Source organism: Lynx rufus, unplaced genomic scaffold, assembly GCF_022079265.1.
Source record: "Lynx rufus isolate CCGP_SWC_20201006 ecotype Redwood Valley unplaced genomic scaffold, mLynRuf1.p SCAF_2, whole genome shotgun sequence".
NCBI classification, from domain to species: Eukaryota; Metazoa; Chordata; class Mammalia; order Carnivora; family Felidae; genus Lynx; species Lynx rufus.
The window spans coordinates 200,683,470-200,700,912 of NW_025814834.1; the positions used below are offsets into that span (position 1 = coordinate 200,683,470).

General features: G+C 36.3%; 1 protein-coding gene across 9 annotated transcripts in view; it reads right to left on the reverse strand.

Annotated features, from left to right (window-relative positions):
* The window catches only part of EPB41 (erythrocyte membrane protein band 4.1), a 199,173-nt gene that overhangs the window by 23,035 nt on the left and 158,695 nt on the right, over nt 1-17,443 (reverse strand). For all 9 annotated transcript variants that reach the window (XM_047085149.1, XM_047085148.1, XM_047085141.1 and 6 more), the window contains one exon: nt 16,683-16,859. In XM_047085149.1, coding sequence (XP_046941105.1) covers nt 16,683-16,859 — 177 coding nt within the window. The remainder of the gene's footprint in view (nt 1-16,682; nt 16,860-17,443) is intronic.

Below are 17,443 nucleotides of genomic sequence, written 5' to 3' on the forward strand. Positions count from 1 at the left end.
GAACAAATTCAATAAGCAGTTGTTTAATTGCCATCTCAGAAGAGAAAACACTTTTACGTGATTTGCGGATAAATGAAAGAAAGAAGTGATCCAATCTCTAGGGTATTTAGATTTAGTTGAATGAAGATACTGACAATGATATGTATGGATGGCAGTCAAATATATTTATATAAGATAATATGTCTTATGGTGGTGGCAATGGTGGAACCCTGGGGAGAAGGCAAACTTTTATCAGAGCTGGTCTCAAGCTTAATTACAGTGTTTTAATTTTTTGGTGCATTCTTAGATATTATAATATTACACTAAGCACCAAAATAAGCCAGTCAGTAATGTTATTGAGCCCACATAAACAGAATTAGGTAGTTGGCAGAAAATTTTTGAAAGAAAGAAGAAAATAGTCATGTCAGTTATAAAGCTAACTTCTAATGAGAGCCTTGGAATCAATACATGTTTAATTTTAAGTCTGCAAAAAAATGCTTTTCCGTAATATTCTATTCAATGTTTCCAAAGATTTATCCTTAGAATACCTGTGAAAATTTTATCTTCATATATATGCATGTTCAAATAGACAGCATAGACTAATAAATATGGGTGTTCTTACTTACTAAAATTATACAAGACAGATTTTAAGAGAGGGCCATTAACATGCCGAGGTGACATTTTACTTTATTGAATCGACTAAATTGTAAGTAGGAAACACAAATAATAACTGCAAAAAATTCTTCATAGTCCAGCCACACCAAAATACAAATTCTGTCACTAAATTGCATAAATACCCTGGTTAATACACTTTACCAACACCATCTTAATCTCAAACACTACAAATCAGTAAGAGTTTCACACTGACATAAATATACTTAGGGACTCGAGTACAGAGTACCAAAAATATTGGTACTTTTTTTTTTTGATGAAGAACAAATAATTACTAGAGTCACAAAATGTCATTTGGTTTGACAATGAAGTGTTTTTCGTTTGTTTGCTTCTGGATACCAATCTAGTTTTCTTCTGATCTTCCACAAAAGTTTTGAATTTAATTAATGGGACTTTAAGCTATTGATCTATCTAAACATTCCCAGTATATATGTAAAGGAAGCTACTAATTATTTTCTTCTAAAAAGTTTAATTCTTGGGGGTGCTTGGGTGGCTCAGTCGGTTAAGCATCCGATTCTATCTCGGCTCAGGTTGTGATCTCACAGTTCTTGGGATCAAACTCCATGTTGGGCTCCGCACTGACAGCGCAGAGCCTTTTTGGGATTCTCTCTCTCCCTCTCTCTCTGCCTCTCCCTTGTGCCTGCTTGCTCTCTCTCTCTCTCTCAAAAATAAACAAACTTTAAAAGTTTAATTCTTTTTATTGGATGATTTTAATATCAGAAATCAGATTATCCCCAGGGCCAAATAAAGCCCTGAGATCCTGGTCTCAACAACAGGCAAGGCCTCACTTCTCATCCTTATCTTTTGTTTCATATAGACTGAGAGAGATCCTGTTTCAGGTTCTGGGATATTCTGCAGTACTCAACCCAGGGGATTTAACTTAAGATAAACGGAATCCAGCAGTAATAAATAAATTCATTAGTGGCTTAAGGATCTTAGAGAACAATTTCCTTTTTTGCGAACCATTTTTTTAAGTTATTTTTTTTTATTTTGAGAGAGAGAAAGAGCAGAGGAAGGGCAGAGAGCGAAGGAGAGAGAGAATCCCAAGCAGCTCACAGTGCAGAGCCCAATGTGAGAGCAGAAATCAAGAACTGAACGCCTAACCAACTGAGCCACCCACATGCCCCAAGAACAATTTTTAATACTCAGTTTTATAAATCATCAAGGTCTCACAAGTCCCAATCTTCTCCTTAATTCACTCTCTGTAACTTTTACCACATTTTCATTTGGGGACTGAGTGACTTAGGAGACAGCTGTGGCACGATAGAATGTCACTGGACTATAACAGCGAAGACCTGGGTTCTAGCTCTTTCTTTCACTCACAAACTGCTTGTTCTTGGGCAGATCTCTCAGCCTCTGAGACTCAGTTTCATCTTGTGAAGCAAGAACATCACTGTTATGGTTACTATGAAGGTTCACTGTACAGGTGTTCAAAATGAAGTGATAGGCAAATACTAGATACTATTTGTTTTTGTATTATATTTCTTAAAACATTACTTTTTGCAAAGAAACATGAACCAGAGCAATAAAGACACCTAGTGCCTACATGGAAGTGTTTCTTGAGCACCTGAGTGGGCCAACCCTATAGATTTAACTAAGGCTGGTCTTCTTTCCGCTTACCAAGTTCTCAGCCAGGTTCTCCTAATACTTTAGAGAACATCACCAGATAGAATTTTGCAGAAAGAAATTGTGATAGAATATAAGAATTAAAATGAGAATACTTAATAAATATTCCTGAGCCAAGGTCCTCATGAAGAACACTAGATAGGCCACTTTTAATAGTTTTGACATATATACTGTTAAGAAAGAAAATTAGGAAAAACATTTCTGAGTAGTCACAAAATTTGTAACCATTTTAAAGCTTCACAGATTTACTTTGTTTCTAAGGCGAAATCGTATCTATGTTACCACCCACAGATTTTGCTTCCTGAAATCATTAAATTTTTTGTATAAAGAGTCTAAGATTTAGCATACTATCTCCATAGTCATTTTACACAATGGAATCCTAAATCCACCACATCTATTAACTTACTTTTGGTTTTCACATTCTCTTCATTGGTTTGTGTTTTTGTTTTTTGTTTTTTAATTTTTTAAGTAATCTCTACACCTAAGGTGGGGATCCAACTCACAACCCCGAGATCAAGAGTTGCATGCGCCACAGACTTAGCCAGCCAGAGGCCCCTCTATTTTACCATTCCATCAAGTAAACAGAGTTATGGGACTGGCCCTGTATATACTACTTAATGATATGACCAGTTCTGTAATGTTACCATCTTTGCAGTGACTTTGTGGCCTGTTCAAATGCAAATACCTCGGGGAAAGTTAATACATTAAACTTTTATTAGTGTTTCTGTACAGAAAAAGGGGATTTGGATATTTGTTAGACTTTTTAATAAGATTTATATAATTAAAAAAATAAATTTGTTAAGAAAAAGGGAGTGAGCAGAAGGTGGCAGTAGGAATGAGGGAGAGAGTTGTGCACAGACACACATACACCCACACAGCACATTACCCTTGCTTTGCAAACCCAGTAAGAAATGCTTTGCACTGCAAATGCCCACAGAACCAGCAGGAATCGAGGTTATCTTGCTAAGCACAGAAGGAAGATACCCAGCAGTAGAGTCCAGCTCCTGGTTCTTTACTAAAGTAAACAATAAATATTACAGTCACTTAACGTATCAACAGTCTATTTAAATAATACCCCCAAATGGTCTGCAACATGCAAACTAAAAAATGTAGAATCCAACCCTGATAAGATCAGTTAATTGCGAGTGCTTTGTTTCTACATTCTTCTCTTTAACAAAACATGGCAAGTTTATGTTTCAGCAAAGAATGCTTTAAATGCCTTGGGGAAAAGCACTAAAAAACAAAACATATATCTTTATACATTAATTTTGTATCAATATTTGTAATCTTATTCCTTTTTTGAAAATTAATAATATCAGTCTTTCCTATGGTTGTATAATAATCAGTTGGAACATCAACCTGGTGATTAAAAAAATTTGTTAAAACAAATGCTTTTACATGGGCACTTGCAATAAGAGATAAATCAGATGTGGTAATAGCTTCTTTTGTAAAAGCCATGTGTAAACAGCACATAAAGATGACAAGTCAAGCAGCAATAGCCCATTCTTCAGCCAAAAAAGGAAACAAATGAAGAAAGAACAAAATTCACCAAAAAAAAAAATCATCTGCTGCCTCCCCAACCCCCAAAAAGGCTCATAAATAATAGTTTTGGTACATTTTCAGTGGAAAATTCAGGCCAACTGATAGTTTGAAAAAGGACATTAGAATCACAAACACTCAGGATGGGGATAAACTAACAACAGAGTAACCATGTGGCTAGCAAAAGATGATTTAAAAATTCTATCTTTCCTCCCTAGTGTGCCATTCTTTATCTTGCAATACATTTCTCTTCATTCTAAATTTTCTCTCTTGGCTATATCCACCCCCACTTTTTTTTTTTTTTTTTTAAATAAGGTTTGTATGCTATTGGTCCCTAGCTAGAAATACATCCTTGTAGTGCTCACTAGCTTCTCCACAAAATTTGAGTCATTTTCATGGTCCATTGCTATTCTCTGGCATATAAAGATTATATCTGGATAAAGGAGCTTACTTAGGAGAAGTTGGCCTTTATTAAGTTACAGTTGGTAAAACTGCTTATTATAAGAAAATCACTCCGTAACGCAGCCTCTCACAAATGCCAGCAAATGAAATTGCCAATAACAATGATCCTTCAAACATAGTTTTTATTATTTCCTTAATAGTGCTGTTATTAGATTATCCCCAGAAAAGGTGACTGTAAAAGCAAACAGCTTCAAAATCAATGCCTGATGCAAAATTTTAACTATTAGGTAATAGAAAATTTTGCCTTAACACTGCACTCACCAGCAAGGACTCCACAGATCAAATGAGTGTTCTCAAACCTGAATAGAGCTATAGAAGTCAAAGTTTTCAGCAAGTATTAAAAATTATACTAAACATGTCTAGGAGACCAGAAGCCTTTGGTTGGTCAATTTTATTTCATTATACTAAGAAGGGCTGAGATAGAGAAATGGAGATGAAGAGGAAGAAGTTATAACCAGTACAAAAACTCTGATCATTTAGTATGGAACACAATTAAATATATTTGGCAGGATTTCTCAGAAGTCCCAATTCCAAAAATTATTAAAGACATGATAAGCACTTAAACACATTATGCTCCAATTTAACATCTAGAAAACAGCATCTTGATTCCACAGAACTAAGTACAACAGAAAACTCTAATTAGATATTAACTAGCTGTGCTTTCTCTCCCTGAAAAATCCTATAATAATGAAAATGACTTTCCATGTTAACATTTTCAACAAATTCCTAAAAAGAACATGGCTTTGAAGAAACACTTCGAAATTTTTATACTACTCAAACATGGCCACAAGCACATACTTCAAGCTGGTAAACAGACCACTTCAAAATGTGGAGTGTTGGTTTTCAGTAAGTAATTACCTGGATAATACAGTAGAATCTAGGACTGAGAGTAACATAAGAGATAAGGTTTACCCAAGGTGAAGTGAAAGACAAAGCGGTATACCTTCTGTTAACTCCACATCACAGGAGCAAGCTCTCCGCACACCCACATATCCATTCCCACTCCATTCTCCGCCCTTCACTAGGATCACAGTGGCAGTACTGGATGGTTAATAACCACTAATTTGTAGAGTGCTTTTTGAAAAAACAAAAGACAAACTCAGCATATTAAAAATGCTTCTAACAGATGCGACAATTACATGTGTTGTAGTGACTGATTAAGATGGTTAAAAAAAGTTATTTTTAAAACTTGGTATAAATAAGTCAAATGAGTTCCAAGTTGGTTTAAAACATTAATATTCTGAGAACTGAACACATGCCAAGGTTATCTCTGCTTTAGGACTGAGCAAAATGCAATTCCTGGGACACAGAGAAGAGTGAAAATACAGAAAAACAAGGGAGCTTTTCTAGAAAGACTGGCTGACAGTATTTCTTGCAGATCCCCTAAAACAGAGGTTCCTTTTCCTTTTTTTTTTTTTTTTTTTTTTGGTAGTGGGACTATGTACTGCCTTGCTGGCTCCTAATTCCTTAATGACTACTATCAACCAGAATCAGATTTTCAATAAGATTTATTCATGATAAATTTACATACTAAGAGCAAATAACGTGAGAAAAATATCAAAGAAAACGTTCCAAAAGAGAAGTTCTTAGCAGATTTCTTTAGGCTTAAATATCCTGCTGAACTGCTAATGGATAGACTATTTAGCCTAGTATCACAGCTAATGCATCCTGGACCAGGGAACTGAAGGGAACATAAGTGCACCGATTTATTAGAAAGCACCTCCCAAAGCTAACCACAGATCAAGGAATCTTTGACACAATCATGTCCATGTCAACTAGGAAGCAAAGACACTTCCGAAAGAATATAAATTAATTTTATTCTCATTTACTGGTAAATACTGCCCAAATAGATCCTGAATTGGGGGATTCCTCTTAAAGAAATCTCTTTATTTAGAAAGAGGAACGCTTCTAAAATGTTTTCCTTAAATTCCCAATGTTAAATTTATACCACTGCTTGAAACACTAAGGCGTACCAAAACTCCAGAGTGAAAAATCATTTCACTTTCTTTACCATGTTTGTTAGATATCTCTAAAACCTGTCTAAAGAGAAGATGGATTTGGGAATTGTTTCTTTATCTCTTAGGGGAAAATGAAGGCAGACCCTTAAAAACCAAACCAAACAAAGGGGTTAGCTGGATTCATCACTAAATATATTAGGAGCACAGTTGACATTGAACAATCTGGAAAACTGAGAAAGGCAGAGGTGTTGTGGGGGTTACAGATATGTTTGATTACAGTTCTGGTGCATCCCGACTACCCAATAAATAGGAACAGATGCCTTGCCTTTTGTTTTCCATTTCCAGTCACAAAAAAGACCAAAAGTATTTCAATACTGAATGAAGACACTAAGATCACATCTACAGCTCTTCAAACAGTACAAAGGCAGAAAGAATAAATTAATCAGTTCTCTGGTTCTCTAGACCAATATCAGGGGTCAGCAAACTACACCCAACAGTCCAAATCCAGCCCTCTCCTTGTTTTTATATTGCTATGAGCAAAGAATGGTTTTATATTTTTAAATGGCTTGGAAAACATAAAATGATACTTAGTGACACATAAAAATCGTATGAAATTCAAATTTCAGCGTCCATACGTAAAGTCTGATTGGAACACATTTACGTTCATTTGTTTATTGTTTATGCTGCTTTCACTGTACAATGGCAAAGGTGAGTAGTTATGACAGTGACTATGTGGCCTACAAAGCCTAAAATATTTATTATCTGACCTTTATAGAAAAAGTTTGTCAACTCCTGGTCTACCTGATATAAAAAACCCTTGAGATCACAAGAGTTTGATACATTCGGTGTTTGTATACCGTGGAAAACACAAGAAAAACGTGTCAAATTGTTCTCTGCAAGGCATTTTAGATAAACACAAATTGTCAACAGGTTCCCTTTATGGTATCACACTCCAAGATGAATTTATACATACAAACAAGCACCCAGTCTCAATGATACCTTCTATAGGGAAAATTTATTACCTTTGGTAAATGGATAAGAGCTTTTAATTGAACCAACTTACAAGACATTAACAAGAGAGACTGATACCTACAATAGAGGTAAATGTAGATTCTTTGCATAAACCACAGACCACACTATAGGATTAATAAGAGAGATAGTGGATTTTAGACCAAATATGGTTTTTGGGGGGGTTACCTGCATATACTAATTAGGAATATGGTGATTAATTTGGCACAAATTTGTGTCCCAATATAAGAAATTCTAAATGAAAAGTTAAAGCTTATCCATTACCATTTGTGACTAATCATTTAATTCAATTTAATACATTTTAATTATTTGCTATGTATCTTGAGATACAAAGGTGGTAGATTGGCAAACAAAGATGAATAAAACAAGGCCTCTCACCTTTGAGAATCTCACAGTTTTAAGGGGACAGGGACAAGCTAAAAGAGATGGATTAACAAAATTTCAAATTTTTCATACCACTTTTTCTGGTGGGGATCTAAGCCATGATCAGAATGCTAAACAGAAAGTAAGTTTCCATAAGTTTTTTATGTCACACTGGTATAAATCAAAACACATGGGGGTGCCGAAGTATGTAAAGATTAGTCAGGCTGTCAGAGAAGGCAAACAAACTTACGATGTAGGCGGTATGCTTCTTCGAAACAGAATAGTGATTCTGTCTTGTCAGTAGAGACTGGGCTACAAGACGTTTCCAAAGCTACAAAACTATCATACCCTCGCTCTTTTACCTAAAAAAAATTTTTTAAATCCCACGTGCCTGTATCATCTGTGAAGCTGGGATTTCTAGGAAATTTCAAAATGTTCTTTTTAAGAGAGATGGCAAGTCAACGGGTAAGAACCTAAGATGAATAAACCACAGGGGAGTAACCTATGGGCAATGGACCAGAAAGCAAAAAGAGCTGATAAAACAAGGGCAGCGAGAACAAGAAAGGATAAAGGAGGATAAACGTTAGGAGGAATATTGGGGCAGATCTGGATATCAGATGGTAAGTTATCTGAGGGCAAGAACTATGATTAATCTCCTACATGAGAGTCTTAACTATGTGAAGAGCTTATAATGTGGAAGATGGAAAATTCTTCAGGGTGCCTCCATTCAGGGCCAAGAAATGAAAGCTATAGGGAAATGGATTTTGAGTTGATATAAGAATGACTTATATGCAAAAATCAGATTAGGTCCAAAGATGTAGTATGCTATGTCTTAGGAGACACTGAATGACAGGCTAGTGACCACTTGGCCTATAAAGGGTCTTTAAATCCCCAAGTGATATTGTACAGAAGAGTCAAGCATTGGGGTGGAGAGGAGTTGCATTAGGGGCTTATCCAACCCCAAAATTCTGATAACTCTGCCTCTATGCATCTGTGCCATACATTGTCCTAGTGTGCAAAGAATAAATGGATAGCAGTAACCATGTTTTCCCCTTAATTCTTATTCTCTGTGTTTTACTGAGATAGGATCCTGTACACATGGAGACTCTTCTTTAAGAGACAGTAGAGGGGAAAATGAGAGACTCAACTGCACCCTTTAATAACTTGTGTGGGTGGGGGGGGGGACCTGAGAGATGGTTGGGACTCATGCTTTTATCCTGCCCTTTAATCTTTGGCATGTTAGATTTATTCTAATTACTGCAAATAGGATTCTGATTATGATAAAGGGGAAGGCTATGCTCTAGGATATCAATCACAAAAGATTAGAAAAGCGTTCCTAAAGCATACACTTCCTCAACGATCTGTCACCCATACATTTAGTTAGGCTATGTTTAAAGTTATTTAGCTTTTAGCTTGTATTTCTGATCTGTGGGAGTAATAAATGACTTTCTCTTCTTTTTGTCTTTCAAGTTCTAGTATGATAAGAATTTCATTTATGAAGTGAAATCCTCCATGAATTTGTAATTGTTGATCACAGCCACCCCTGCTCCCCTTTTGGACTAACCTTACGTGGCTTCCTTGCTCTAACAGCCATACCTTCTTAACCGTTTCCAGTGCCCCATCCCAGGTCCACACCAATGTTTGTTTGTATCATGCTCTGCTGCAGTAAAGAAGGATATCCTAAGGCATGAGGGGTAACAGAAACAAGAAACGAGAGCAGACTCACTGATCCACTATCCACTACAATGTACAGGAGGCAGATACGGTTATCCCACGTGCCATGCATAATAGAGAATAAGAACTCGTTTCCACTTCTAGTACCAATGTTACAAACAACAAGGTTAGTTTGAGTGCAATGAAAACAAGCAAGATTTCTTCCTCAGTGTGGTAGAGAATGCTGTAAAGAAGTTTGGATTTTATAATTTCTATGAAGAATACAGGGAAACTGTAGAGAAGTTCTACGTATCTTTTTTCAAAAAAAGTTTTTAATGTTTATTCATTTTTGAGAGACAGAGACAGAGCACAAGTAGGGGTGGGGCAGAGAAAGGGAGACACAGAATCCAAAGCAGGCTCCAGGCTCTGAGCTGTCAGCACAGAGCCTGACGCGGGGCTCGAACTCACGAACTGTGAGATCATGACCTGAGCTGAAGTCAGATGCTTAACTGACTGAGCCACCCAGGCGCCCCTCTATATATCTTTACAATACTCAATACTCTTGGCCAGAAAACAAAACAAAAACACAGCAACAATGAGAAAGTGTCTAATTATTTTTGAATTTTCTGTCTTCCTTTTGTAAATACGTGATCACTAGGTAAAGCCCACATATAAATTTTGCTCGGTAATGCCATCTAAAAAATAACCAGACCTCAAACGCCTAGAAAGAAATATACTAGGATCTAGGATGACAAATGGAAATCTAATCCACAGAAGATCCCTAGTCTAATATTAGCCAACAGAGTCAATATCTTCTCCCTTCAAAACTTTTACCAAAGATGTAAACATGCTGTAAAATTGACCCATGCAAACTGAATCTCCTTTGTATTCTAAGTGTTAGCACAAGAAAATGGCTAAAAGATTGATGCAGGGTTTATTTTCCAGTTTGGTCCACTGTAAGAATACCATAATGATAAGATGAATTGCTTAAGAGTATGATGAATTTGAAAAGACATTTTTACCTTTAATAGTTTTAATACTTGGTCAAATATCAGTAGAAAGTAGATGGAAATCAACACAGCTATTTAGCTGCTTGCTTTCATATGAAAAATTCCAAAAAGTTAATGTCTGTTTGTTTTTAAGTTTCTATCTTGCCAATCCACAAAAGATCAAGAAATGAACAATAACCAGAGCTTTTGGTTCCTGGAACATATTACAGATTCATTCTCATGAGGTAGGTTTGTCTCTGTGTTACAAGGTGGAAATCTGGGCACCAAGTAGTTAAGTGAACTTCTCAGAGTCACCCGAGAAATGATTAAAAGCAAAACCAAGGCAAAAAACAAAAACAAAAACAACAAAACAAAAAACAATGAAGATTTTTTTACTGGTCTGCATTGATGCCTTTAGTCCAAATTGTTTGTTGGGTTTTTTTTTTTTTAAGTTTATTTATTTATTTTTGAGAAAGAAAGAGAGCATGCATGAGTGAGCAGGGAAGGGGCAGAGAGAGAGGGAGAGAGAATCTCAAGCAGACTCCGCACTGTCAGTGCAGAGCCCAACACAGGGCTCGATCTCACAAACTGTGAGATTATGACCTGAGCCGAAATCAAGAGTTGGACGCTTAACTGACTCAGCCACCCAGGCGCCCCCCCTCCCCGCCTCCGCCCAGAATTGTTTTTCATTTATCAACCAGCCATTAAGAAGCTGACCCAGGATAAAACCAATACACAGTTATTTTTATCTGTCTCTGGTATTGAGAATGGAATGAGATGTGAGAAGGAAAGAAAGACTAGTCTTACACAGCTTTGTTACAAATTTCAACAGTATTAATGTTAGTTAACACAAAGCTGTAATGTCTACTATTTTTCCTTTGATAACTGTGATCGATACATCTTTTGAACCTGCACTGACCAGCTTAATCCAATACATGGCCCTTCTCCTCCCAACCATTCTTATCCTATTAATAAAAGAAAGGGCCTCTCTTTTATCTATCAGTAAGAATCTCTGAGGATTCCCGCTGCACTTCAGGAAACTGAAAAATACTATTGGCTTACACTAGACTTTGAATGGATTTGGAACAGCTCTAAAACAAAGGGAAAGAAAATCCAAGGTGAAGTTTACAATAATAATTAATAAAAAACTGTGTACCAGGATGAAAACTGGAAATATAATCTTAAACAGTTATAAAAGTATCAATAAAATCCTGATTATTTCCTTTTCAGTTCCTCGAAAAAATTTTAAAAGACTCTACCCAATGTTATAGTTTTGTTATTTCATTAGGAAAGCTCTTATATTTCTATTTCACAGATAAAGGGGAGTACTTATGATTATCACTTTCTGTGTTCGAGGATAGTTGTGCAATGTGTCAGGCTGATTTGAAGTCTCTCTTTTCTTATGAGTGAATCAAGAAATATGCTTAGTTCCAAAATATTTGTTATAAACAGACATAGCCTGTGACATGAAAGATACACACCCATAACACATTTTAAAATTTAACCTGCTCCTTACTTCTTTTCCCATTTTGGGGGGAAAGCCTGTAACTATAGAGTTGCAGTTTTTAGGAAAATACCAGAGAATTATTTCTACATGTCTCCAGAGAAAATAGAATAGTGGTGGGTGTTGAAGGACAAAAGATTCTTGGCATTAGTGTTCTCTCTTTTTTTGCTCTAAGAAGCCATCATCTTAAAAACAGAAAGTCTTGTTTAGAAGTTTCATCAATTAAAAAGTGTTGAGAAGTATAAACAAAGTGCAAAAATCTCAGTTTGATAACCTCATGAACTCAGATTTCAAAACAAAGATTTGTGACAACATGAATCAAATTATCCATATTGGTACATTCAAGTGCCATAAAAAGTAAGCTACATGCAAGAAGATATCATTAATACGGAGGCAAAAAATAACAGGTTAGGTATCCGAGCTATGTTGTGAAGACAGAGCACACTCATATTTACTTCAGGGAAGCCTTGAAGATCAACATGCAAACAGAGGACACATACTTGTCACGATAGAATTTTAGCTCACAAGGCCATCAATTAAAAACAGTTGATTTCAACACAAATGTAGGAATAAACAGGTCTGAGGTCTATCAGGAAAACGGAATATATCAATATATATTTTAAACTTACTATAATGGCTAAGTATTGCTTCTAGCAATATAACTACTTAAGTTGTAAAGAAGTAACACAACATTTTAATTCAGAGAAAGGTACATTTATGTACAGATCTTGAATAAATCTGTATCCCAGGACTTTTAAAGATGGGTAGAGTGGTCTGGAAATTCAGCCCTGGCTGGAGGCTAAGGGGCACCAGCACCATTTTCCTTAAACCATCAACATTCTACTTGTGAAAAGCTGGCGTTTAACCTTTTCAGATACCTTCTATACACCAGGCAGGATAGAGTTGTTTTTCTCTGTACATCTCAGAAATACACATAAGAAGGCCACAGAAGTCAAAAGCCCTTTTCCAAAAAGGGCCTTTGTATATACTGGTTTGATATCTCAAGAAAAGGAGTGGTTATGGATTCATAGGTTAAAATGTATCATTTTAAGGCTTTTGAAAAATTAGCAAGTTGAATTTTTTCCTTAAACTACAGAGGCCATGCCACATAAATGACTATAGAAGATTAGGAAATATTCCATCCAATGTTTCTACAGAGTATCCTGCTTTGCGTGAAACACTGAAGAGGAGGACAGCAACAGTAAACAATAAGAACATGCAGGATAAGAGTTAAAGCTTTGGGGGAAAGTACCAACTGTCATATGCTTAAATCTGATTTGTCTAAACTTGTTAAATATCAGTGAGGAAAGCTGGCTTGGGCAATCCATTGCTACTCCTTTGTGCCCCACAATACATATTCTACAAAGAGTAACATTTTATTGACAGAAAAATGATCACAAAGAGCTCCCCTAGGACAGTGAACTATCAAGATCAGAGGGCATCATACAGGAGACAACACAGTAGAAGCAAACAACAAAAGTTCAGTGGTTTTAGTCTTGACATTTCAGATGAGCACCCTGTCTTCCGATCACAGAAAGACCAACCACCAAACAGCCAACGCAAGAATCACGAGAAAAGACATCATGAAAGGAATACGAGGTGATGGGAAAGTACTAGAGTAGAGGCGGCACTTTTTGAGAGGCTTGTGATCCTCAGGGATTGGAATAGAAACCTTGGGAAGAATTTCTTCATTTTCTTGCTGGGGCAAGGCTCTCTCAGTAGATCTCTCTTGCCTTTTAATTTTCTCTTCATCCTGCACTAACAGAGCACGTTCCTGTGTCTGCTTTCACGGTAGAAGATCAAGAAAGACAGAGAAAGATGAACAAAATGACAGATGGAAAAATGCTCAAAAATGATACTTGGGGATGTGCAAAGGATTTGGGAAAATCTTACGGACACTCTTTATTTCACTTTACTTGGGCAATTTATCCCAGCAAAGTTTCCATAACACAGGAGAGTACTCCATAGATAATTTTTTGAATGAATGCACATTAGAAGTCCTGAAAGTTCAAGGAATTACTTGACTTATTTAGTTATAGTATTTGTTCCTTGAGGCTTCAAGGATACTCATAGGAATTTTGGGTCATTTTGCATTGTTTTAGTGCTGCCAGTTTTTCTTAGATCAATTGGGCAAAGCCAATAATGAAGCATTCTTTTCGCCATCAGAAAAGTTACTTTTATTACAAATAGAATGGCAGAATATAAAAAGTTATCCTCATACCTCTTCACACAGACTGAAAAAGCTAACAGTTCATTCAGCGTGGCGATTAGCTTTTGCTCAAAGCAATAAAAATCTTAATCCCATACATTTTAAAGATTGCAAAAGAAAAACAAAAGTATAAAAGTTTATATGTGCCTCCAAGGTCTACCAAAAACAAATAACCACCCCCCCACAAATCTCAACAACTGTAAACTCCCTCCCCCTCTTGCAGAATCATGATTAAAAATAACAGTGATAACAATCATCGTGAAGGTTTATACATCACATTAAGCAAGTACTTTTGACACTTTTAAGGTAAATTGTCTTTTCCAACTGTCCAATTATGAAGTTTTCTCCCCCCCACAATTTCTGTGCTCTGCCATCTACTCAAGGCAGATATTATCTATGAAAGAAAAAACTTGGCTCTAAGCTCTCTCAGTTGGGCCAGCCTCCTCTGGTCAGTTTGGAATTTCGACACAGGTTCTTTGCACACCCCTAAGTGATATGTATCAGGGAGAAAGTAGCTGGGGGACTGGTCAGCAAAAAAGAAAAAAGGAAAAGAAAGGATGCAAAATTATAATGATTTTCCAAAGAAAATAAAGAGGGAGAAGAAAGACAACATAAAAAGAATAGGGTACAATTAAATTCATTTTCTCTCCGAATACATATTTACATCTTCATGCAGCTTTTCAACCAGCCATGCGCCGAAATAAGCAAATTGAAAGCTGCAAAAGCTGCAGCCGTGGAAATGTTATGTGTTAGGTCAAACGGCAGTGGGGGTGTGAATTTACTAGTAGAGCCAAAAGAAAAAAAATTACTCAGCAACTGCTGTTCAGTTCTGGGGATTATCTGCTTAGTGCCATGACAAGAGCAAATTCGGATTAAGAAGCACAAGTCATAACAGCAGCTTTACCTCTGGCCCACCAACCTTTCTTTCCGAGGGAAGGACAGAGATTTTCTTCACCTGGTCATACACAAATTACATAAAATTCAGTAGCCTTGCAATGCAACAACAATGCTGCCAAAGACGGAAGAGGTATCCCCAGAGAACAGAAATATCGCTCTAATTATTAAAGAAAAAGTAAGATATGCCAGAAAGTGGAGTTATCCTATATAAAAGGTTATCATAGTACAGTTCTTATTTATTCTGTTATTCATTTAGAGGAGTAATATACATAAGAGCTAAAGTGGCTCAAATACTCCCCACTAATCTAACTTATAAAAAGTCCTTTCTTTAAATCCACAGAATGAATCCATTTCCAACCAGCCCTGAGGTGATTTCTGGAGGGTTTTATTAAGATATAAGATGTTTTCTGGAAATGGAGACTGATTCAAATTTACCAAACTTAATCCAAGAGAGTAGTAAGTTATTTTTTTGAAGTAATTGAGCATCTTTTATTATTTCCACAGAGTCAAAAAGAAAACTTCTAGAAAATATGCAGTTATGGTTTACAGAGAGGGTTAACCAGGCATGATAGCAACAAGACATTTCTCCTGGTATCTAGGTTTGTAGAAAGCAGAGTCATTGTCTTAGTTCAGGGTACATTATCTAGATTTAGGATACAAAACGGATGTCCATTTATATCAGGGAATGGAGGCAGAGAGGACAATGAATAAGGACAACGGCATCCTGTCACCCCCAGTAACCAGCTACCCACATTCGGGAATTCTCCAGTCTTGGTGAATTGTTAGCCAATTCCAATCGCATTTTGAAAAATATAAAAAGTACCCTTCGTGAGACAATTTTTATCATCTTCTCCAGTTCCAGAAACTAGACAAACGTGGATAGTTTACCATGAATTCTGAATATAAAAACAAGGTGTTTTTTTTTTAAAGGTATTAAGACATCACTACCTTTAACTAGAATTGCGACTGCTTTTGGCAAAAAGCAAGCATATAATTTTAAAAATCATCATAACCACTCATTAAGTCATTGTGACTATTTATATAAATATTAACCTGAATAGGCTAAAGATTAAGTAGAGAATTTTTAAATACATGCTTAAGGTAACTTTTAAGATATTCCATTTCACAGATTTATTTAGTCAAGTGTAGGATTTCTAAGATAGGTAATGACAACAATAACACAAAAAGAACAGCCTCCCAAAGGTGTCTCTGACTTCTACTTGTGATTATCTTATAAAACAATGTGTTAAAAGTTTGATGTGACTCATAAAGATAAAATAAATTGTCAACGGTTTTTCTAAAATTGAAATACAATCACTAATATGTGGTATTCTGCATTCTCTGGCTTAAGGGCCTCCTTGGTTTATTATATAATTGTGGTCAACCATTCCAGACATTTTTAAGTTGTGCAAATGTTCAAATAAAGTTTTAAAAAAATGTTTATCCTGTTCCAATTTTGACCTTACTAAATTTAGTAAACTCTCTGGTCCTTGGAGGCACAGTTTGAACATAAAGTTCCACTGGCTTATGGTCAATTTGTAAACACACACTAGCCAGAAGGAGGGAGTTCTCAAGAGTCTGATCATCTAATGGTAGTTCTAATGGCTCCTATAATTCCACTGGGTAGCCCACAGGACTTAAAAAACAAGTGTTTGATTATGCATGCCTTAAAGCGGCAATGAACTGGTAAAGAATCAAAACCAAATTTCAGCTCTAAACTTACTTTCAGATACAGAACATTAATACACAAAAACATTTATCTCATTCATTCTCACAAGTGGTCACATGGACAAAGTACTCACTCCTTCTCCTGTGGGAAGCTGCCCATTGATGTTAAGTGTTCGGAATGGGGAGTGAGTGGATAAGCGTTTATCCCATTCACTAGGCCGTGGTTCTGGTACAGATTCCATAAAGTTCTTTTTCAGCTCACTGATGCTGGCATGATGTTTTTTTATCTCTTCTTGACTTTTGTCTAAATCCTATAGTTGAAAGGACAAAGATGCAAAACAATAAATACTCAAGAGAAAAAGAACACATCAAAGGAAGCCCATCAGACTGCGGGCACTGGTAGAAAACACACCACATCCAGGGTAGATGTTATGAATCCATAAATTGCATTCAAATTTTAAATATGCAACATGGTATATTGGCTTGCCTTTTTTTTTTTTTTAATGAGGTGCTTTTCTTGGAAGCAGTAAAGCATCATAACCCACAGCTTTTAGCAGTTATGTAACCCATGGACCTCACTCCTTAATTTTACAATTTTTCTTCCCATTATTACACAGTGTTTGATCTCCAACTCCTCATCCCAAGAAGGTAATCTCACAGCTCAATTAGTCTCAGCTTGATAGGAACTGATTGAGGCTCAGCTTAGGCAGGATGGAGATAGCAATAAATAAGGAGCAACTAGTTAAACAAAGGACATAATAGAAGACGCAACTGCCACCATTGGCTGCTTTGCTTTGGTGAGTTGCAAACATATAGCATCCCTCTATTTCTACCTGGAGATCGTTTTGCTTCCCTTTTACTAGGTGGCTATTGCTGGTTTTCATAAACAAGAAAA